Source organism: Coturnix japonica, chromosome 26, assembly GCF_001577835.2.
Source record: "Coturnix japonica isolate 7356 chromosome 26, Coturnix japonica 2.1, whole genome shotgun sequence".
Taxonomy (NCBI): domain Eukaryota; kingdom Metazoa; phylum Chordata; class Aves; order Galliformes; family Phasianidae; genus Coturnix; species Coturnix japonica.
In genome coordinates, this window is record NC_029541.1 from 2,506,004 (window position 1) to 2,528,330 (window position 22,327).

At 52.2% G+C, this 22,327-nt stretch overlaps 1 protein-coding gene and 1 long non-coding RNA gene across 6 annotated transcripts; both read right to left on the minus strand.

Annotated features, from left to right (window-relative positions):
* Nucleotides 1–2,028: 2,028 nt before the first annotated feature.
* LOC107324721 lies at nt 2,029–4,561 on the minus strand. Its single transcript, XR_001559543.1, has 2 exons — nt 2,530–4,561; nt 2,029–2,445 (listed from the first exon to the last, which is right to left on the minus strand). It is a non-coding gene; the product is annotated as an uncharacterized LOC107324721 (long non-coding RNA).
* Nucleotides 4,562–6,403: 1,842 nt separating this feature from the next.
* SLC45A3 (solute carrier family 45 member 3) lies at nt 6,404–22,229 on the minus strand. Of its 5 annotated transcripts, none has more exons than XM_032449261.1 (7): nt 21,502–21,875; nt 19,139–19,250; nt 17,664–18,494; nt 12,129–12,505; nt 11,223–12,050; nt 10,005–10,270; nt 6,404–8,912 (listed from the first exon to the last, which is right to left on the minus strand). In XM_032449261.1, the coding sequence occupies exons 4-7, from the start codon at nt 12,286–12,288 to the stop codon at nt 8,457–8,459; spliced, it is 1,710 nt and encodes a 569-aa protein (XP_032305152.1). In that variant the 5' UTR covers nt 12,289–12,505; nt 17,664–18,494; nt 19,139–19,250; nt 21,502–21,875; the 3' UTR covers nt 6,404–8,456. The 5 variants fall into 5 exon arrangements, with proteins under 5 accessions (XP_032305152.1, XP_032305151.1, XP_015740477.1 ...); XM_032449260.1 differs by having other exon boundaries at nt 19,139–19,308; XM_015884991.2 differs by lacking the exons at nt 17,664–18,494; nt 19,139–19,250 and adding an exon at nt 22,020–22,229 and having other exon boundaries at nt 21,502–21,629.
* Between the last annotated feature and the right edge of the window lie 98 nt (nt 22,230–22,327).

The window sequence follows — 22,327 nt, forward strand, 5'->3', positions numbered from 1 at the left end:
GACCCTATAGACATCCTATAGACGTCCCTATAGACAACCCTATAGACGTCCCTATAGACATCCTATAGACATCCCTGTAGACAACCCTATAGACGTCCTCTATTCCCTTCCTTGCTTCTCCCTTTGCAGCAGCACAACCCTGCAGCACCCATAGGGCTGAGCAGAAGCAATGGGGGGTCATAGCATAGAGCAGGAGCTTTAATCCCATTGAAGCTCACTAAAGCAGCCCCTAAGGAGCTGCCCACTGTGCTCAGATGCTGCTCATTGCCTTGGCCTGCGGCTCATTGATTGCCCTGAGTTACAACCTAAAAGAGCACATTCAATACCAGCCGGAGAGCTGAGCCCCATTGGGTTTGCCATTGGGAGCAGCAATGCACCCCCCCAATGCACACACAGCCTCACCCACAACTAGCAGAGGCAAACAAAAGCCCTTCAAGCAGCTCTTGCAGTCAAACAACAACGCATGCCAAAACATGCAACCTATGGGGTTTGTTTCCAGCTGCACGCCAGCAAGAGGTGAGATGTGTTTGTGCAAAGCCCTCCGTGCACATCTCACCTAATTGCTCTTCTTAACAAACCTCTTCTTTTATTCTCTTGTTGTGCCATCACCCCAAACACACATGAAGAGATCCCAGCTAAACCCGAGCACCTCCAGCTGCAATTAGTGTTTGTTGCCATGAAGTTCTGTGCTGTTACAGCCCATCTCCCTCAGCTGGTCCCAAATGAAGTGAAAGAAACCAAGATGGAGATGGACGGTTTTACTTCACAATCCCTTTAATAGCATTTAAAGGTCGAGATACAGATGGAAAGGGAGCTGAAAGACGTGAAGCTCGGGGAATCCTGTGCCCTACCATTTACATGGCCTCATCTGCAGCTCAGCTTCACTGAGAATCAGCCCCAAAGGGTCTTTCCTAGAGAGGGAGAATAGATCTCTTTCTATGTGCAGCCCTCACTTTGTTCTGCTTCCCCTGCCGTGGGTTTGCAAGCGAACGTGGGTTTGTTCCCATCTTAGACAACATCACAAGGGGGGGAAAATATGTAGGACAAAGGGATGGGATGAAATAGCGCAGGCAAGAAGGCAGGTCTTAGAGAAAGCTCATACGTAAAGATGCTTTAAAAAGAAGCAACTCGAGCAACAGTGTCTTAAAGGGGAAGAGACAGCAAAAGGAGAAGTCAGAGTGGGGCTGCTTGGTTGTATTGGGGTACAGGTGTTGGCAGTGTTATAGAATTATTATGGTTGGAAAAGACAACCAAGCCCAACCATCAACCCCTCCCCACCATGCCCACTATTCTGTCTTCATTGTTGCCAAGCTGGAGGCAATGGGAAGTTATAGGCTGCCATTCAGAACCACCATGAGGACCCCCCTCAGTCCCCTCTTCTCCAGCCCATACAAACCCATGGACCTCACACCCCCTGCCCAGACACAGGGATGGACGCATTGACACAACCATGGGGACAGCAGCTCCAGCCCCTTGCACAGGTGCCACTGTGGGCTGCAGCGTGGGGCTGGCTCTGCCTGCTGCTATATCCAGAGTAAATTCATCCCTGTATCCAGGCGGACGGATTTAGAAACGTCGCCTGAATTTCTCTTTGTGCTCTTCCCACATCCTGCTCTGCTACAACTCCTGCCTGCTTGCATTTCATTTCCTAAAGAGCAGCGCTTAGCAACCCCACAGCAAGAACACTGCAAGAGGTTCCTCCCATCCCTTCCCATTCCCAGCAGGGCAGAACAACACACACACAGCCCAGGTCAGCACAGAGCTGGGCTGGAACCCAGCATCCCCAATGACACACGTATGAGATGCATCTCAGCACCTCCAATATAGTTGGGAAGACAGAAGGGTCTCCTCTTCCTCATTCCTCCCATGGCCACAGTTCTCATCTGTGCTTCCACAAAGCATTTGTGCTGCAGAGTAATATCCTCACTGGAGCAAAGGACGGATAATTACAGAGCCTTCAAGTAAACCTTCTAAGCCACTCATCCCAAGTCCCCAGAGGGAAGCAGGTGAGACTATAACACGCATTGCTCAAGAGATACGGATCTGGAGTGTTTTATTTATTAAAGATCTCTCCCCTCCCTTTGTGGTCTGCTTAAAAGAGATGGCAAAACCAACCAGGTGAGCAGCAAGACACCACAGCCAGCGCTCCCAGCCTCGTCTTCCATAGCAGATCCACCCCATAGCATCTGCTCAGCAAATAGCTGCTGCAGGAGGGAAGAACTGCTTGGCATGAAGGCTGAGACACGGCTCTTCTTGCTCCAGTTTGGAAAGGCGCCTTTCCCAGTTGCCTTCGGCTTCAAACAGAGGGAGGCAGGATGAGGCAGGTCCAAAGCGAACAGGGAGTGTGCTGGGAGAGTCTGGAGTGAGGGAGAGGAGCAAAAGAAGGGCAGATGAAAGCACGAGACGGGCATGAGTCACGTTGGCACGAAGCCCCTGGAGAGAGCCCTGAAGGAAAGGGCATTTAGTGAATTCCTGGTCAGGCAAAAATCCACTAACACAAAAGGCAACCAAAAATAGGCCCTTGTATACCTGCCTGCCCCGGCTTGTCACTTATAGGAGGTGTTTCTTGGGCATAGGGGCAGCAGAATAAATCAAGGAGTTTAAGCTCTGCTTTAGGAACAGGATTAGGTTCATTTCCCTGCCCTTCTTATAGGTACACCCCAAATCTCCTCACCAAAGCAGCAGCTCCACACAAACACACAAAGTCCTGCCCTAGAAGCACAATGCAATAATGGCACAAGCAAACCTGAGTGACAAAGGGGCCTGCAGGCAGCAAACATCAGCCTGAGACATGCAGGCAAAGCCACGTAGGAGGGACACACCACCCAGCTGGAACTCCTGACGTTCGTTCTTTGTTTGTACAAGCACCTGATTCCCTCCCAGATGTTTGCAAAAGCTTGGCAAGCTGGCACGGGAGCAAAAAGTTGGCCTTTAATTAACCAGAAGTTAAATATAAAGAGGACGTCAGCAAGCTGCAGAGCTCCCCCCAGCCAATGCATGCAGCTCTCCTGCACCCACATGCATGGCTGTGTCTGCATGCAGATGATCCTTTAGGATCCCCTTCAGCTCCCCATGGACTCCAATAGATCTCCACCATGTGTATCACATAGAAACAAAGCCTGAATGCAGCCCGTCATTGGGGAGAGCTCCAAAGCACCATCAGCCACTACAAAGTCATTTCTCTTCTTCAGCTCTCCTTGCACTGTCACCAAGTCAGCCCTACATCCCATTGCTTCCCAGTTGGCCCTGATGGATCCTCATGTGCTTGGCCAGCAAAGTGCTTCTTGCAGGTGGCACATTGGTGTGGTTTGATACCGGAGTGCGAGTTCTTGTGCCTGGAGAGCTCATCTGAATGGGAGAACCAGTAAGGAGAAGGGCAGCATGGAGCATTGCGAGCATCCCTTTGATTCTCAGAATGGCAGTGAGTTTTCAATGTCAGGGCTGGGAGAGAGGAGCAGCTTGTGTGTGAGCTGGCTTAGCACAGAGCACAGAGCAGGAGAGCCAGCCTGCAGCAGGGGAGCAGAGGTTTCCATGCCAAAGCGAATGAATTGAGGATGCAGCAGCAGCGAAGACTGCAGGAATACCCAGCGCTCACACTGCTTTGGGCTGTGTGATATCCACACAGATCAGCTGTACCACCTGGGAAGTCCCTTTAACTACAAGCACATCATCCCTGCTCAATTCTCCTGCTCCTTTCTGCTTGGCACAGGGCTCCAATAGGGAGCAGGGAGGTGATGCTCAGCCCTTCCAAGGTGCCACCTCAGATAAGCCTGGGGTTGGTGGGACTGCAGGGTGCTTTGCATGTCTGAGTGCCAGGGGGATGCAGGAGAGGAGGACAGGGCAGGATTTACTCTTGTTCTGCCTCTATGGAGCCAACACAGATGGCAGCAGTATTAGGATGGAAGGGTTTTTCCATCAGGCCCACGCAAAAGAAGCACAAAGGAAGGAGCTTCAGATGTAACCCCAGACTCCCAGCTCACACCTGGTACAGCAAACACAATGCTTGCCCTTCAAAAGCTCTGTGAAGATTAAATGCATCCCAAGGCCGTCCTCAGTTCATCCATGCAACCCAACCAGCTCTTTTCCAGCTCAAAAAAGTGAGTTCCGAAGTCTCAGCTCCTCCTAAGACTGCAGCTGCCCTCCACCGTGCAGGGAATCAAGGCAGCAAGATGGTGCCAAGGCCTTGCACAAGAAACCAAGGAAGCTCAGTGCTGCCAGCACCAGTTTTCCTTGTGATATCCTTTGAGATCTGCTGAAGGAGAAGCACTATGCAACACCTGAGGACTGTTAACCCTCCTTGCCAAAGGCTGTGCTGAGCATCCTGCCCCTGGGGACAGGCATGTGGGTACCAGGAAGAGAACATTGCAGCAGGAAGCAAACGGAGAAGCACAGAGAGGTCAATTGAGGGAATGGAGATGAAAGAGAACAACGCTGTGCACAGAGCAAAGGGAGAGGATGCACAAAGGAGCCGTGCTGGAGGGACATGGGCAGCCAGGGGGGGCACACAGGGAGAAAAAGCAAAGGCAAAAGGCAAAGCTCGGTCCTCCCCACCCCCCATAGTTCCCACTTACCTCCAGCCAGGCACAGCTGTAGGGCTTCTCCCCTTTGTGCCTGCAGATTTAGGCCTTCAGGTGGGAGCTCTTGGTGTACACCTTGCTGCAGCCCAGCTGTGGGCACTTATGGACACACACAGGGGCTGTGGGGGCTTTCAGACACACAGGGGCTGCTTTCTGATCCTGGACACCCCCAGTATCCCAGATCCCATTGGGTTGGGCAGTGGGACGATCTTGATGTACCTGCCCTCCAGGAGGTGGTCAGAAGACTCCAGGCTTTGAGTGTAACAGACTGTGCCTTAGAAAGAAAACATCATAAGCAGTCAATGGTCTTTGTTTGATAATAAAGATGCTGTGGCTCAAAAAAACCCACATGCCAACCAACCCTCTTCCTATGTAGGCTGCTAAGGGTTCGATCCCTTCCAGAATCAAACTTATTAAGGCAAAACTACATAGTGAAACTCTTCCACCTGCACCAGAGGGCAGGCATGTGCTGCTGGATGGGTCACAAATGGCACAGCCACCCTGCCTGCGTGTCTTGGATGTCTCTAATGAGGAAAGTGAGTTTCCAAGAGAAAGAAAACCGATGCCAAAGTCACCTGGGAGTGTTTTCCAGAGTAAACAAGTCCATGAGATTACTGCAGAGCTGCAAACCTGTTGAGCCAGTCTTCCTTATCAACCCTTCCCCAGGGTCCTGCCAGCTGGGAGAGGAGATTTCTGAGAAGCAGCTTGGATATAACAGAAAGACTCTTCCTTTAAGGAGCTCCCCGTCTGCCCGGAGCTGCTCTGCATCGCTTGGGGCTGCCCACATTCATCCCCAGCACAGCTCTGTGCCAGCCAGACGCGATGAGCAGAGCCAGCTCTGCCCCCATGCGAGGTGAGGACGGTGCTCAGCCAAAGCTCAGCCTGCGGGCTGCGTGTTTTCATCACAACACAAATCCCCGCTCTGAACCATCACCTGAAAGGCAGCAGCAAATCGCAGCCCTGCCTCCATCCCAATGCTCTGATCCCCCTCTGATCTCTGCTTCCTGACCCTCTCATCAGCTCTGGCTCCAAAGAGCCTCCCCCCCCCCGGCTACCAAACTGTTTCCCAACCTGATTTTCCACCTTTGCAGAGCAGCTCAGTTAGTCTCCATCCTTTCAGAATACCCCCAAGGATGATTGAATTACACCACGGATTCCACAGCTCAGAAGGTTTCTTTACTATAAATCCCACATATCCAAAGCCCACAGTTCTATTGCATGAACAACAAACAAAAGCCCACCCGGAGGGCAGGAAAGGGCTGAACAAACCCGGGCAGGTTTCTTACAGCCTTGTGCATCTCCAGCAGTGCTCAAAGAACTAAAGACACTTAACAGCGCTGCTGCAGATCCCATTGAGTTAAAGGGATGCCCGCACCATCCGACCAAAGACAAACGAGTGTCAGCAGCCCCAATGGGACCCCCCCGCTTCACTCATCCCCCTGCAGCCCCTTCATCTCACCTGTTGCATCTCTGCTCCTCCCGGTTCTGCTCTCATTTCAGTCCGGCTTATTTAAGAGAAAGAAAAAGACGAAGGAAATGCAGCCGTGTCCTAACAAATAGCCGCAATCTGCACCGCAACAACTAAACTGAGAGCGGAGGGGACAGCTTCAGGTGTCGCTTACTCAAATACGAAGCTGAGACGCGGGGTAAGGGCTGATATTATCCCAATTACTGCAAGGAACCGAGGTAATCTCAAGCTGTTTAACCATCCTCGGGTGCTACAGCCGCGGTTCTACGTGGTTCCGATAGAACCCGACAGAGGTCCAAAGCCGCCGCTGTGGTTATAGCGCCCTCTAGCGGCGTAAGGGAGTAACACACAACATCCATCCATTCAACGCCTTTTTATTCCCTCTTTTACTTAATAAAATTAGAACAGAATCCTTCTGTATACAAAATATTCACTCTGCTGAATAAATAAAACATCTCGTCTTCCAGACAGTGTGTGATCACGAGAGGAAAAATAGCATCAAACGCCCTTCCTTCACCCGGAGACCCACAGCAATCAGCTTCTGTTACAAAATACATCCTCCTTTCCCCCCTCTGCATCCCAACTCACCCCCAAAACGAAAGGAAAGGAGAGGCACAGTGTGGCCTATAGAAAGAGAAGGGCTCCCAGCAACAGCCTGCCAGGAGCTTGCAGCCATACCTATAAATTATACAGTATGATCGAGCAACCCATCTGGGTTTGGGCTCCCAAAGGGGACAGGGGGAGCAAAGAGCAACTAATGGGGTCTTGGCAAGAGCTCCTCCCTGCACCCATCTACCCACTGTGCTGGGAGATGGCAGAGGGCCCAGCAGACCTCCTGGTGTAATAGGAGGGTAAAGAGGAAAGGAGCAATTAGCAATTAATACAGGTCAAGGTGAGACACCAAGCACCCACCTGGAATGAAGGGGAACATTCCTCTGCTGGGGAACTGAGAAGGTTTCAGCTTTCCACTCTCAAGGGGCAGCGATGAGTTAAGGCTCAAGACATTGGGCTCTCACATTCCAAACCAAAAGATGTTATGAGACAAGGCTGCCAACCCCCTGAGCCTCAAGCATCACTTGGATGTTCTTAATGATGCTCTCAAGGTCCTCATCAGGCACTTAAACGGCAAAGTGTTCCAGCACTCAGGCAGGGACCTCATTGACAACCCTCAGTCAGAGGTTACTGATCCCTGTGAGCATTCAAGAAGTGCTGAACCTTTGGTAGTGACCTTTCAGGACTTCCCACTGCAGGCTGGGGTGGAAGATGATGGCAAAACTGCTTCCGTCCATGGTTGTGCAGCTGCCAAATCCATTCCCAAAACAGCTGCATTGCAGCACATGGGGCTCCTTGTGGGAAAGGGAGGCTGGCAGGCATATAATTTGAGGAGGAATAAAACAATAAGAGTCACCCCTTACGGGAAGGATACATTTAAAGCAGTGAGGAGAAGCCCTCCCAGGACCCGCCTGCAGACAGCAAAGGGAGTTATAATCTCACTTCCATGCCAAGGAATATTCTGACATGACCTTGCAAAAATAGCAACGTTTTGCCCTTCAGCAGCGCCTCACCAGCACATCTCAGAGCCCACGCACTGAAAACTGCTCATAAACACTTGGTTTGCAGCTAAAACTGAGGGCTGCTGAGTCCCAGTGTACCCCCCCAGCCCAGATGTTTGTGCATTGCTTGCACCGTTTCAGAACCTAAGTGCTCATTGCAAGCCATGATCTTGGCTTCTACTCAGCATAGGGGTGAGCTCTGAGCTTTGGTGCTGCTTGGCCAGCAGAAGGTGACTCACATCTGAAGGCCGACCTACCCAGTAGCACTGGTCCCAGTGTTATGGGATCGAGAGGCACCTGGAGCAGATAAGAACGTGATGAGGTCTGTTTGATCCCAGTCTGCCTTCCTGGAGGGCTCTGCCTGCTCTCCTCCCTCACTGCTGGTCTGAGCTCTTGTGATGCTGCAGCATCATTTAGGGGTTGGGTGTGGGAGGTATGGATCTGGTGGGAGAACTACTCAGTAAGTTGAGTACAAGTGGAAGAGGGAAGTTAAAACACCCATCATTGGAAGGCAGGAGAGACAGTAGCTCTTCCCTCCCCTCCTCACACTCATTACTAAAGGAAAAGCCTGATTCCTTCCTCTCCCCCCCTCCCCCAAACCCCAACGCAATCCCTTTGGTGTTGGCTGTGCAGTGCTTACTTATGAGAAAGGCACCGTGTGGAAAGCACTGATGGCCCAAAGCACAATGCCCCGATGCCTCCTATTTACACCTGAGATTATCCCTGCAGCCTCTTTGCCATCCCCAGCCCCAGAGCAGCACTGGGGCTCCCAGCAGCAGCATGGGGACAGCACACACGACATGGGGCACCCCATAAGCAGCCATAGGGATGTGCACACCCCTCATCTTGCTGCCCCCATCACACCGAATGCTTGGCCATGTCACTCTTATCAAAGACAACTTTGGTTGCAAAGTAAATGGCAACGAGGCCGAAGCCAGCAGCTGACACCATGTAGGCAGTCACCGACTGCGTAAACTGGACGATGGACCCCATAAAGAGAGAGGGGACAACCTGAGAGAGGAGGAAAGCACTGTCCAAAATAGCCAGGTCCAAACAGATCCCTCGGCCCGGAGGCACCGAGTCCGGTTCGCCCACTATCATCATCAGTGAGACATCACAGGAGGAGCTGCCACATAGGGCAGAGCTGGCAGCTGGGGGAGAGGAGGAAGAGGAGGATGAAGAGTAGAGGCCCCCGGTGTGTCCGTTCTGGTAAGGCAGCTTCTGGCTGGAGAGGTGGCCTTTGGGGAAGGCTGATTTCTTGTCTGATCGAGCTGCGTCTCTCTCCTCTTTGCTCTTGTATTTATGCAAAAATACCTGGTGGAAAGAAGGAGGGCAAGAGTGAGGAATGAGGGTGGAGGCCATTGAGTGAGGTGGGGGGACACTCTTCCTCCTCATGCCTCATTGTGTGATCTCTGGGGCCCAGCTCACTGCAGCAGCACTTACAGAGAGTGCTTGGATCAAAAAGCTCTCCGTGTTAACAGCAATGAATAACACACAGTTGGGTGCAGAAACATTGCAGAGCCCCGGCTATAAAACCTCGGGGCATTTGCAATTATGCACAACCACTGGTCTGTATAGGGTAGAGCAGATAAGGAAGGACAGGTTCATCCATTATCCGCATGATGAAATAGAGCAAACAAAGAAACTAAAAGGGGGGAAAAAAAGAACCAGTGCCCATTTGTGAGCAGAGAACGCTGTGTCCAGCTCCAGGGCTTGCTGAACGACCTTGCCTTGTGCAGGAGGGATAGGGACAAAGACTTCCAGCTTCCTCAGCCCTATTGCAACCACCCCAGAGCTTTCAGCAGTGCTGGCACCCCCCCAGCTGCACCCAGCCCTGCCCCAGTGTGTGTCAGCACCAGGCAGCCGCTGTTTGCACTGCCCCAGGCCACGGCTGCACTTCTGCAACACAAACAGTTTCAGGTCCCATCAGAGAAGAGAAACCAGACAGGAACTTCACAGAGCAGGAATCAGCTTCCAAAGGGTTTTCCTTCCACCAGTCAGGCTCTGCTCAGCTGCTCACTGCACCCTTCAGCTCCTCAAGTATGGGCTCAGAAGCACAAACCCAAGCTGCCATAATATATATATAATATATATACAATATATATATAATGTATGTTTCACTGATCTTCATTATATGGACAAAAACTGTAACTGGGGCCTCAGGTCAGCAATGCTGACAGTACAGAGGGATGTTGGACACCCCTTTTCACTTGCTTCTCTCTCCCATCCTACCTAATGCTTGTTGTGAGCAGGGGAGGCTTAGGGCAGGAGATGCTGAGCTCTCTTCAATGTCATGGGAATCCTCAGAGAGGACACAACTTGGGGATAAGAGGGGAAGGAATAGAACCTTTGTGTGCTCCCATTGCATGCCCAAGCTGTTCTGGCAGCTCCAGAGCAGATCCCTACCTGTTTGTCATGATGGTACAGCGATGCCAGTGTGTACGGCAGGATCTGGAGAGCAGAGAAGGTGAAGCCTGTTAGAGCAGCAGAGATGGTGACAACGATGACACTGTGGGAAAGGCACATGACAAAGGCAGCAGCAGGGAAGAACACCACGCTGGCCAGGTAGACAGTTCGTGTCCCAAACTGTTTCACCATCCGGTCCATGATTGTCGAGAAGAAGATGGAGGTGACACATTGCAAGAAGAGTCCCAAGCTGCCCATCCGGACACCTGAAGGAAAAGAGAGGGTCAGACATTGCCATGATGGATTCAGGCAGCTGAACACCTTTCAGCTTCAATCTGGCCCTGCAGTGCCCAACAGCATCACCCATATATGCTCCAGGTCTCCCCAGCCTGACTGGAGGGGCAATGGGAATTGGGAATCCAAATGACATTCTTCTCCTGTAAGTTTCTTGTTCTCACTTTATTCTAGGCCAAGATCTGTCACCTGCCCATAAACCAGGATCTGTTATCTGATGCCTAAAGCAGCAACAGAACAAAAGGAGCAAGAAATTGTGCTCCAGCCAAGGGAAAGTATACAACAACTACAGAGCAACTGCCGTATCCGGTAGCAATCCGGACCTCACCCTTTGCAAAGATCTATCAGATTTCAGGGAATTAAAACCATTAACTCTTTGAAGCGAGGATCATTACTCAACACATGTTTCACTGACTGCTGGCACAATGGAGCCCTGACCTGCAGGAAGCTTTACAGTGCAAGTGTTAAATAATAATTAAGCTCTTTCTAAGTTAAACAGACGCTCGGCACAAAGAGGCAGTTGTACTGCAGGGGCAGCGAGTGGAAAACCCAGAGGGCAAGGTACACAGCTGGGGAAAGAGGGCCAGGGAAGTGCCTCCAGGAATAATAGACTTAGATTTGTAGGGGGGGAAAAAAAGGCTGAATGGTGGAGTCAAAGCTCTGGGGCAACACAGCCACCAAACAGAGGATGGCAAGCAATAATAGCAGGCCCAAGGTTGGGGCTGTACTGCCAGCTCTACTCCTGTGCTTGGTAGCTCAAAGATGGGTTTCCCTATTTGATCCACTGTGGGTCATGGTGGAATGCTTTCTCCTGACCCAGCTGCAGCAAATCTAGTTTAACTGTGATGTTGTTTTCGCGTCACTGGTAGAGCTGAACCCATTCCTAGTTCCCACTCAAAGAACCCAACCCAGTTCACTTCTTACCTTCATCATAGCGACGTCTGGCATCCGTGCCTGGCTTGGCTCTGGGGACACCGTGGTACAGCCCTTCCCCAACAAAGTCTGTGTAGAACAGCATGAAAGTCATGAGTGCCATCCAGCTGCAGAGCTCAGCCACAAACAGGCGCCGGATGACTTTGGGGATGCGGCAGTAAAGGCTGTGAAGCCTTGGCACCAACGTGCAGAAGTTCCTTAGGGCTTGCATCGCATGCCTGGCCTGCAAGAAGCTCCTGGAGAGCAGGCAAGAGCAACAGCCAGAGGGTGAGGGCTTAGGGAGAGCATCCTTCAGTGCTGGGCCATCCAGAGCATCCGCCTGGGAAGCTGCTTCTTCATTCACAAAGAGGGTGGCCAGCACACAACCAAGGAAAATGACAGCAAGGAGGCTGAAGAGACAAGTCTCCTGTCCTCCCAGGTATGGGGCCAGGAAGCTGGCCCCCCAGTCAATGGCTGGAAGCAGGTAGCCAATGCAGCCCCCCAAGCTGATCATGAAGGCGTACATAGAGAAGGCCTGGCGGCAGTTATCCTGCTCCTGGAAGAGGTCTGAGAGCAGTGCCTCCAGGGGGGTGAAACAGACCTGGCCACAGAAATCCAGCAGCCCAATGCCCAGGATGAGGAAGGCGATCTCTAGCGGGCGAGTATTGAGAGCAAACAGGCTGGCCAGGCTGCTGGCGTGAGGGATGATGAAGAGGCTCAGCAGGACTCCCAGGCACAGCACCCAGATGAACGGCCGCCTCCGGCCATAGCTACTGTGCCAGTGGTCGCTGGCGGATCCAATCAGCGGGACAAAAACCAAGCCAAGGACGGGTCCTATCCCTGGAGCAGAGAAAGAAGTGGCATTAGAGGACAGAAAGGAGAAACAAACCCCAAAAAGATGGGGGAGAAGCAGCCTACCCAACACCATGGTCATGAACTTCTCTTCCACTCCCACTTCCAGGAGCAATGGAGGCACGTAGGTGATGCCAGCAGCCAGGCAGACCTCCAGGCCGAACGTCAATGAGTTGAGCAGCAAGAGCTGAGCCCTGCGGTTGTGCAGGAGCACATTGAGAGCCATGCTGACCCTCACTGCCAGGGCAACCCGAGGTGTCCCACAGGCAAAGTCTGCTGTTTCTTTTCCCTTCCTGCTGCACAGATGCTGTCTCCCATTTTTAGCATCGGTGAATGAAGCGTCTTATCCTCCTGCTGAGCGATGAGGTCCCAGTAATGTCAAGTCCAGGTGTAGGCAGGCAGGGATCCGCTCTGTGTTCCCCCTTCTGCTCACATGCTGTGCTCTGAGAGGAGAGAGAGCTTGTTAGACAAGCAGGAAAGGAAAAGGAAAGGGCTCAGACCCGGTGACACACGGACACATCACAGCTGAAGGAGACAGCCCCTGAGCCAAGGGCCCCTGGGAGAGCTGTGAGGTTCTGCGACTCGTGCCAGGTGAGATGGGCACCTGTCAGACATGGTTTGGGAAAATCCAATCCTCCCTTCAGGCTACAAGAGGTCTAATGACCCCTCAGTGTCCTGCTCAGCCTCATCTTGCACTGGGAGCAGAGACACAAAGGGCAGATCCTCCAAAAGGACAGAGCACCCCTTCTCCCAGTGAAATCAATTAGGAGCCCCTGTCTGAAGACAGGATGTCCATAGGGACACTCTGGAGACCTGAACCATGGTTTAATGATGGGGACAACTCCTGCCCAGCTCCTGGGGAAGCACTCACCCAAATCCTGCTGCCAGCCCCCAGCACAGGGCATAGGGAACAGATGGTGCCTCCATGGAGTTTCACAAACAAACCTGACCCACTTTAGCCCTGTCTAACAGTGAGCGGCAATTACCTTCCTCATTAGTCTGAGTCATTTATTTGCCCTGTAACATGCTCCCTCTCCCCAGCCTTCTTCCGAGGGGAGAGGCCACCGGATCCGGGATGGGGTCTCAGCAGCTGAGAGAAGGAAGCAGGTGCTGCTTAGAAGCTTGTCAGCCCTATGCCAGCTATAAGCAAAACAACAGAGCAAGGCTTCCAGCATCCAGCCCCCTCCACCAGAACGTTTTGCTAACAGCATCTCAGGAAGATGGTCTGTGGTTATACAGGGGGTTTAGCAGTGGGGTGATGTTCAGCTCCTGCACAGCTTTGGGAATAAAAAGAACTGCCCTGTGCTGCAGCAGCCGCCTGGTACAGCACTCCTATTCCTTAACAGCACAGGGTGAGCCCAGCAGGAGGAACAAGGTGAAAACCCCATTTCATAGTCCTGCCCCACTCTAAATTCCTTATCTCAGTTGGAGGAAAAGGCATCTCCTCCCACAGGGAATACTCCCAGGCCAACACATGCCCCTGTCCCCAGCTCCCCTTGATGGATGTGGCTGGGTGGTGCTGGAGGAGCTGCAGTGGGGTTTTACAAAGGCAGAAGCATCACTCAGTGCTGCAGGGAAGGGCCGCAGCTCCCCAGCTGAGGAGCTGTCAGGCTGCCAATTACACACGATAAGCACTGATTGTTTTCCTACCAGGATCCCTCACCTTCCCTCTCCTCGCTCCCTCAGACCTTGACTGTCACAAAGGAGATCTTCTTTTAACAACTGGGAACATTTAAATGGCTCACTCAAGGTCAAATAGCAATCTGACAGCAGGGGAGGGGGTTGGGGGGGGTACAGCAGCTTGTCTTTAATCTCTGCACATCGCTTCAAAGCAACTCTTGGAGGCCCCAGCAATGCTCAGAGGCACTCGATGTGCAAGGAAGAGACTGGGGGCAGCAACCACCTTTCTTAGTTGTGGGCCAGACACAGGATGTCAGCCTTGCTCCTCGGTGATGGGTACACAGCTGGCTGACAGCCTCGGGATAGGAAGTTAAGCTGCAGCCCTCCAGCTCCAGCAAAAAGCAGCTCACAAAGCAAAGCCCATGGATCCACTGAGCTGCATCTGGATGGGTGATGCTGCATTACCGGCTGCTGAAATCCCACTGCTGTAGCTTGGGGCGTGGAGAGCTTATAGAAGGAAACGTATCCCACCTTGGATAGAAAGTAAATGATGCCTCACACACACATATACACAAGGAAATAAAATCTTCTGCTCTTTATCTATGTGATATTTCCAGCACTGATTAACTAACAAGCACTGGGGAGGAAGAAAAGAAAGAATAGACCCATCTCTTCCCCTCTCCACACTCTCAAAGGACTTCAGCGAGGATCCAGATCCCACTGTACCCAGTGCCAATACCCACCCACAAAAGGGATAAGAGCCAGGACTCACCTCCTTCATGCTGAGCAGGACAGCAGATCCCTGCAGCACTCCCCAGAGCCAAGCCCGGGTACATAGCATTCAGGAAAAGCTATTTAAGTGGTGTGCAGGCAAGCAGAGGTGGAACACAGCGGCAGGTACACATGAGGGTTTGGTTTCTGGGCCCTCCCTGCCTCTTGATAACAACACGTGGTGTGTTATTATAGCAGCATGGCCACACCTGTGCTGGGCCCCTCGTGTGTGGTGCTGAGCAAACACAGGTTGCCAGCAGCAGCCTCATAGAGCCCCTGTCCCAAATCAGCTCAGAAGGAAATGCCCAGATATGGGCTCGCAGCTGAACCTTGCCCAAAGCCCTGCCTTGGTTTCGATGTTTGTCACCACTTGATCTGCAGGTGATTTGCAAACAACACCTCTGCACTGCAGGTGTGGGCAGGTGACAGGGCAGGGATGGGCAAATAGAGCTGCTGCCCCCCAGCAGAAGGACCACGCTGCTCCTCCAATGCAATGGGACCTGATGCACCTCGTGCTGAGGAGCCCTCCACCATCAGCTGGGGGTGGCTGGCCAGAAAGCTGCAGGACAGAAAGCACTTTTTGCCCTCTAGCCTCAGTTTCCCCAACTGCTACAACACAAACAATGTTTGGACACGATGCCAAACACCTTGACACGTTGTGCCATGGGGACACCACCTGCCATGAGCACTAAGGCTCCTCCTCTCCCTCCTGCATGAGAAATGAAGCACCTTTTAGCCCGTCTTTCTGTTTTACTTTTAAGCTTACAAACCAGACTTTTCCTTTCCTTCCTTTACAGAGAAACAGCAAATCAACACCCGGAGGCTTTCAGCTGGCACCAATAGGAGGGCGGTCCTGGAGCAGCTCCTGCCACCCATCCCATCTCAGCCTGCCCAGCACCCACAGCCAGGGCATGAAGGGCTGCAGCTCCTCAGGAGGATTCATATTTTACCTCCTCTTAATCTTCCCATTCACTACAGGCACAGAAGAGCTGAGATTCTCTACACACAGCTGCAAACTTCCTGATTTATGGCTGCCACGCACCTACCCCTGGTTAACAAACAGCTGCAGCAACCGTCAGACCACAGAAGATGAGATTCTCTGCTTGTTTGCAACCTGCCAAGGCTCCATAATAACCTGAGCTCTTCTTATATGGGAAATCACTACCCCACATAACTGGCAAGGCTGGAGGCAGGCAGTGAGGCTGGGTAGTGCTGCTGCAGGTGACACAGCCCCACACCTTCCCTCCCCTCCACACCACAGCCTGGATGCAGAACTGCATTCCCCATGAGCAGCAAAGAGAGAGGGGAGGGCGCAGGGTATTGTCAGCCCTCGGGTCTCCATTCATACCCACAACGTTACATTTCCAACCTTCCAAGGGGCTCTTTATAAACGTTATTAATTCCCCGCTCCCTGGAAGCCCTTTGGAAGAAAGGGTGGGAGCGAGCACAAGAGCGAGCGCTTAGGGAAGGGCTGTTCATACAGTGCCAGATCCTTTCACAGCTATCAGTGTCCATTCACCGCAGCTGAATGTGAAATACACCATGGAGAATAGCTCTGGCAGCCTCGCGCGGGATGAAATGGAAAACTCACCTGACCTCTCCTGACCCTCTCCCCTTTCCTCCCCCCCCATCACCCAGCCAAATCTCCTTGACCCCATTCACAGTGTGGGGAAAGGGGAGTGGTCACGAAGCGGGGATGGGAGAATGGTGATGTATTTAGCCCCTCTGAATTAACTCTGCGTTTCCTTTGAGCTCAGGGCTCCATTATATCAGCAGCTCGGCTTAGGGAATGAGCAGCAGTGGGTGGAAATCCCGTTAGACCAGAACAAGACCTGAGAGCCACAGCCTGTTTGAGATCCCCTTCCTTTACCCCACAGCACCCAGCAGCTCAGATGCTGGGAGATATGAATCCAGGATAAGCACTGAGTGCTACAGATACCTCAGGGGATGGGGCAGAGCTTTGGGGCAGCTCCGATGCCTTCCACATGGTTTGTTCATAACGAGGCATTGCAATTTGTTGAGATTGAGAGCTGTGCTTTGGTTCTGCATGGCAATGGTCACCAAACCACACTGTGCCACCTTATCCATGGCTGCTGGAGCTCACAAGGATGGGGTTTGAGATGCAGCCACATCAGAGCTGTTGTGATCCATCCACAGCCACCTGGGAGCAAAGTGATCATTCCTCATCACCACATCCTGAACCAGCACCAGCTCTGCAAGGAGCAGCCCCAGACCCCCAGGACAGGACTTGGGGTTCTACATCAGAACTGCAGCTTCCTTTTGCTATGGCACAGCCTGAGCTCTTGCTTTCATTCACAAGAGAAGCCCCCGTTCTGGGGTGGGAGGGGGAAAACGAGAGACGATGTGGTTCCGCTTTCTGCTCGAGTTCATTTCTGCTGTTTAAAGTACTGCGTCCATCACTTGCTCTGACTCAGCCTTTCCCCCACCCCCTCCTTTCTTTTGTTCTTTTTCTATTATTATTATTAGCCAAAGAATAAAAAAAAAACCCAAATCAAATTGGAGAGGAGGAAAACAAATAAGTGAGAAAAGCCCCCTCCAGGTGCCCCCCTTCTCAACAGCACCGTACTGGGCTCAGATTATATCCAGCACTGCACGAGCAGGGTCTGTATTTATCTGTCAGCATGCAGAGCCCACCCCGCTGAGCTGCCTTTTCTCTGCCCTGGGCTGGGGTCTCTCACTCTGTGCCCATCCAGAGGGTCCACAAAGGGGATTATGGAGAGCCCCCCTCCCATCCCTGCAGAGTAATCCATCAAATTATCCCTCATTGGCATCACTGTCCTCTTCAAAAAGTGAGGGGGGGGGGGGGAAGAAAAGAAGAAAAAGAATAAGAAAGTGCCCCGAAGGCTTTTAAAGGCACTGAAATTACACTTGAGCCTGAAACGCTCCACCCAGCTGCCACAGCCCCCTGCACAATGGGCTGGTTGTGAAGGGAATACCAGGCAGCAAGGAACAGGAGCAGGACACTGATGAGGGCCACTGCCCTACAGGAGCTCAGAACCCAACAGAACCAATGCAGTGTGCACCCCACTGCTGGGAAGAGATGGGAGATGGTGGCTATGCCCAGAGCAACCCCAGCCCTCTTCTGATGGGACAAAAGAGAACATGTGTCTGTCCCAGCACAGCTCAGCTCATAACACACAACTGCTGAGCTTTAATCATTAGTGCTGACTGGAAGTAAAAATTCCCCACCTGTTACAGAGAAGAGACGGGAGGGCAGAATCCCCAGCTGCTTCACTGTGTCTGCTTTGCCATGGCTGCTTGTAGGGCTGGGAAAATGGGAAGTGAAATTGGAACTCGTGGTTTGCAAGCAAAACACAAATGCTGCGTAACGGCACGCGTGAGTCCCTGCTGCCCCTCCTGCCTTCAGCACAGCTCTGGCTGGGACTTCCAGCCCATCAGATGGCTTCACTTCTGGCTTTACTTGGAAACCTGTGACAGTCACAGGGACAGCACTGATATCCCAATGGAGAGGAGAGCAGCCGGCCCCAGCAGCTTGGCACTGCTTGGATGGCATCAGGCAATAAGCACAGACCTCTGCAGTCCCTTTTGCTTCATGTTATGGCAGCGTGACCTCGCACTCTTCCTCAAAGGACAGACTTGGAGCCTTAGACACACACAGAATGCATGGGCTCTATTGTAATCACATGCTAGTTAGTCCATTTTTTGTTCCATGGTAATTTTCTGGTCTGCAATTGCAGTTATTTGTGTCCCCTCCGCACAAGCTGGATGCTAACATATCGCTCAGGAGCCCTTTGACCTCGGCTGGCAGGTTGGTGGGTTTCTCCCTCTCTTGTTTTCTGTCTCTAAAAATGAGGTCATGGCTTTGAATGAGACAAAGAGCCTTTGCAGTGTTAGGAACAGCCCCAGGACAGCTGTGAGCGCTGAGCCCCGTCCATCACATCGGCTCCTGAGCACTACAGGAGCAGCAGCAGTTCCATGCACACAGGATACTGGAGCTCCATACAGGCTCTGCAAGCAGCCAAGAGGTTGCTCCTCATCACAGCGGACTGGTCATGAGGTCTGAAAATGAGAGATTCTATGATTTCACATCTGCCTAAAGCCATCCGGATAATGACAAAGATAAGAAGCAATCAGACGGTATCTTTTAAAGGCAGATAAGCTTCACTGAGAGATATGTTACAGGGAACTTCAGTCTTTTGCTTCTTATCAGTTTCATGTATCACAGACTCGATGCATGCAAGGATTTCATGTTATGCCATAGCCATCAATGCAGAACCCACAGCAGCACCGATCATCTGGAAGGGGAGGCTTTTCCTTCTGAGAAGACAGGGCTCAGAGCTGCAATTTGTCCAGCAGATGGATGGATCTCAAGCACTGATGTTGCAAGTAATACCCATGGGCTGAGGGAATTCACAGCTGGAAGCACCCTTCCTACTTGCCTCTTATCACCTGCATGGTCAGCCTCCCCTTCAGAATACACTTTGCCACTCTTCCAAACCTGCCTTTATTCAGTCCTCAGGAAAAGCCGCCCTTCCCAGCCCAATAATTGCTGCTCCAGCCTTGGCTTCAGCACAGCAGCCTTTTGTTCCAGCACAGCTCCAGCTGCTCCCACCCCTGTGCACACAGCAGCCGTTTGTCACAGCGCACCTCTGGAATCCAACAGCTCCCACACAAAGCACTCTCCTGTCACCACACATCGGTACCTGGTACACACAGAGCTGCATGGAAAGCTGCTGTCCTCTCATTGCTCCTTTGTGCTCCATCTCTTTGTATTTACGAGCTGCCTCCAAGCCCGGACCTACAAGGGCGCTCTCTCTGCGGGTGGAACAATCCTTTATTCTGTTTGCACAACTCCAAGCAAAGCAGGAACATCCTGCAGAGAGCAGTGCAAGCAATAAGCAATAAGTACAAGCAAGGACATCCAGCAGCAGCACATTAACCCAGGTGCTGTGGACCCACGCTGGGTGCTCTCGCTCCAAGCAGAGGATCAATGCAGCTTCAGACAGAGCCAGCATGAATTCAACAGCAGGCAACTCTTGGTGTCTGTGCAAAGAGTGAGCACACCTACACCCACAAAGCAGCAAAGAGCTTCTTCTCTGTGTTTCTCCTATAAATAAAAAGCAGGCTGATGGGAGGAGGTGGCAGAAGAGCAGCGGGTGTGAGGTCTGAGCACCAGGAGGTCAGATCCCAGCAGGATCACTGTTAACATTGGGTAATGAAAGTGCAATTTGTGAGTTTTATTGCATGTGTTGCTACACCAAGAGTTGTAACCCATAAATCCCAAGCAGGATTCATAACTCCCCGTATATGCTCTCCATAACCGTGCACAAATTGGCTCTAACCTCCTCTGCAAAGAACATGGATGTCATTTGAGTGCTGACAAGTCGCACGGATTTGACTCACTGCACTCATTATATTTGCATTTTTTTCCTTAAGCCTGAACTCCTGAAGTCAAACAGTCACGGAGAACTTCAGCTCCCAGCAGAGCAAAGGGAGAACCAGCCCTGCTCCCTGCATAGAAGGACCTCAGACCTCACAGACCAAAGCCACTGCCCATCTCTGCCTCAGTTTCCTCAGCAAACAACCCCCATTACTTTGCCAGAGGTTGAAAACAGCACAAGTAAAGTCATAATAAAATGGGTGCTTTATAGCTCTGTGTTTTCGGAACAAGCAGCTCGATGGCTTTGTTGGTACATCAGCATCTTTCTGCAGTTCTATAACACAAAATTGGGTTCAGAGGTTCTTAAAGTGATGAACAACGGCAGCACAAGAAATAGACCCCACCTGGGTCCTATTGCATGGCATCCTACACTGATTTACACCAGTCTAGAGCTACAGGAACAACACATTAAGAAAGGCACAGCGCAGCAGGTGAGCAGCATTGTGTATAAAGGCTATAGGGCTTCCAAATCAGTTTTCATACAGTTGTTGGAAGCAATCTGCAAACCCAACGCAAACAGCTCTGGGTTCAGGTGCTCAACCAGAAGCTCCTCCAGAAGAGGAGAAGCTCCCACAGGAGACCCCACACCAGTTGTGTACATAGAGAGCTACAGGGCAACATACCCAACCAGCAGACAGCACAGGGAGAAACTCCCTACAAGGAGAAGCTTCTCCCTAAATCCTAAGATTGGCTTATGCCCTGAAATACAGGGATTTATATCCCTTGTAAAGCCCTCATTTAATTTCCTATTAATTCAAGAGATTCTTGCTATCCATATCAAGTCTCTAATCCTTTCTTTCCCCCCTTCAAATCCCATAAGCTGAGCCCTCTTGGCTCCCATAGCATTATGCAGTAACAGCTTCTAGAGCTGAAGGCACTGCAGGAATCAGCTTCACACACCTCTCCCATTAAAGGACAGCACTGTGGGTCGGGCAGGTCCAGCTCACCAAAAACGAGAAGCAAATTGCAGGCAGGGTGAATAATAGGAACGGTTTAAAGGCTGGTACACGTTTTTCAGGAGTGCCCGCATGATTTCAGTGCCCGAATCATTTGGATGCTTTTGAAGTTCTTACTCATGTTCTATTTCTATAAATCCCTGATTATTCTCACGTTACACGCACATAAACTCCTCTCCTGAGCCCGTATGGAGGACTAAACAAGCAACAGAGCCAGCCTTAAGCTGGGCTGCTTTCTCTTTGCTGTCCACATTGAGGTCCAAATGAGGACCAGGAAAATCATTGCTGAGATGTTCCCCCTCCACATTCAGCCTTCTCGTTATTCTAAATGCAAACATAAAAGCCCGGCACCTTGCCAAACCTGCCTGCCACCTCATTGAAAGCCCTACCCGATCCTGGTGCTCTTCTCTTCCCCCTAAAGCTGTCACCTACGGGACGACCACCGATAAGCGCCGCAAACACCGAGCACATCAAAGCTCGCAGGTGGGAGCTCTACGGAGCAGCCACACTGTGAAACAGACACCAAACCCAACGCAGCCCCGTGTGCTCCCCCCATACCCGAGAAGGGCACAACACAGCAGCAAAACCACGCAGACAGAGCCCTCAATGAGCTGCAATGAACCCTCCTCCAGCCACGTGCTGCCTTCCTTTGATTTAAACACCCACTGACCTGCGCTTATAGATGCTCACAGGTCCATGCAGGTACTCGGGGGGGTTCAGGAGGTGCACGCTCAGCTCTCGCTCTCTAGACCTTCAGCTCAGCTGTCCTTAAGCCGAACTCGGTCACAGCAGACGCCTCTGCAATAAAGAGAAGCGTGGGAAGCGATCCGGACGCGGCTCCTGGGGCTGAGAGGTGCCGCCCCGCAGCCTCTCTCTCTCTGTCCGGTTCCGCACACGTCGGATTTTTCAGGTCTGGCTTTTCCCACAGCGATGAACTCAAGCAGAGCGGCCGCCTCGGGGGAGGATCGACGGAGCGGATCTCCGAGCAAGCCGCAAACACTGCCCTGAACCTTGCGAGCCGCCCCAAGCACCGCCGGAGCATCCCCCATCCCCATCCCCATCCCCATCCCCATCCCATCCCACCATCCCCATCCCCCCCCATCCCCCATCCCCATCCCCATCCCCATCCCCATCCCCATCCCCATCCCCATCCCCATCCCCATCCCCATCCCCATCCCCCGCTCCTACCTCAACCCAGTCCCGGTGCAGCACACGCTCCTCCGCCGCCGTTTAAATGTGCAGGTGGGGGCGGGAGCATGCGCTGCAGCGGGCGGAGCGGGGACGTTGTTGGGGGGGGTCTGTCGGTCTGTCTATCGGTCTGTCTATCGGTCGGTCTTCCTCCCCTCTCCCTCCCGGTCCCAGCACCCTCGGGTCAGCGAGCAGCCGAGATTTTAAGAGCCTTCCCCTCCCCGCCCTCTTTCTACCCCCCCTCCTTCCTTTCCTTCTTTCTGCTGAGGAATTAGAGGCAGCCTGAATCGTTTCTCGTTTTGTTTGGT

What these genes read in the sequence shown, in the direction of transcription:
- SLC45A3 (XM_015884991.2), bottom strand. Translation starts at nt 12,288, where the DNA reads ATGGCTCTCAATGTGCTCCTGCACAACCGCAGGGCTCAGCTCTTGCTG. An exon ending in CAGACGTCGCTATGATGAAG is followed by an intron (nt 10,271 to 11,222) that starts GTAAGAAGTGAA and finishes CTTTTCCTTCAG; the next exon opens with GTGTCCGGATGGGCAGCTTG. An exon ending in TGTACCATCATGACAAACAG is followed by an intron (nt 8,913 to 10,004) that starts GTAGGGATCTGC and finishes TCTTTCCACCAG; the next exon opens with GTATTTTTGCATAAATACAA.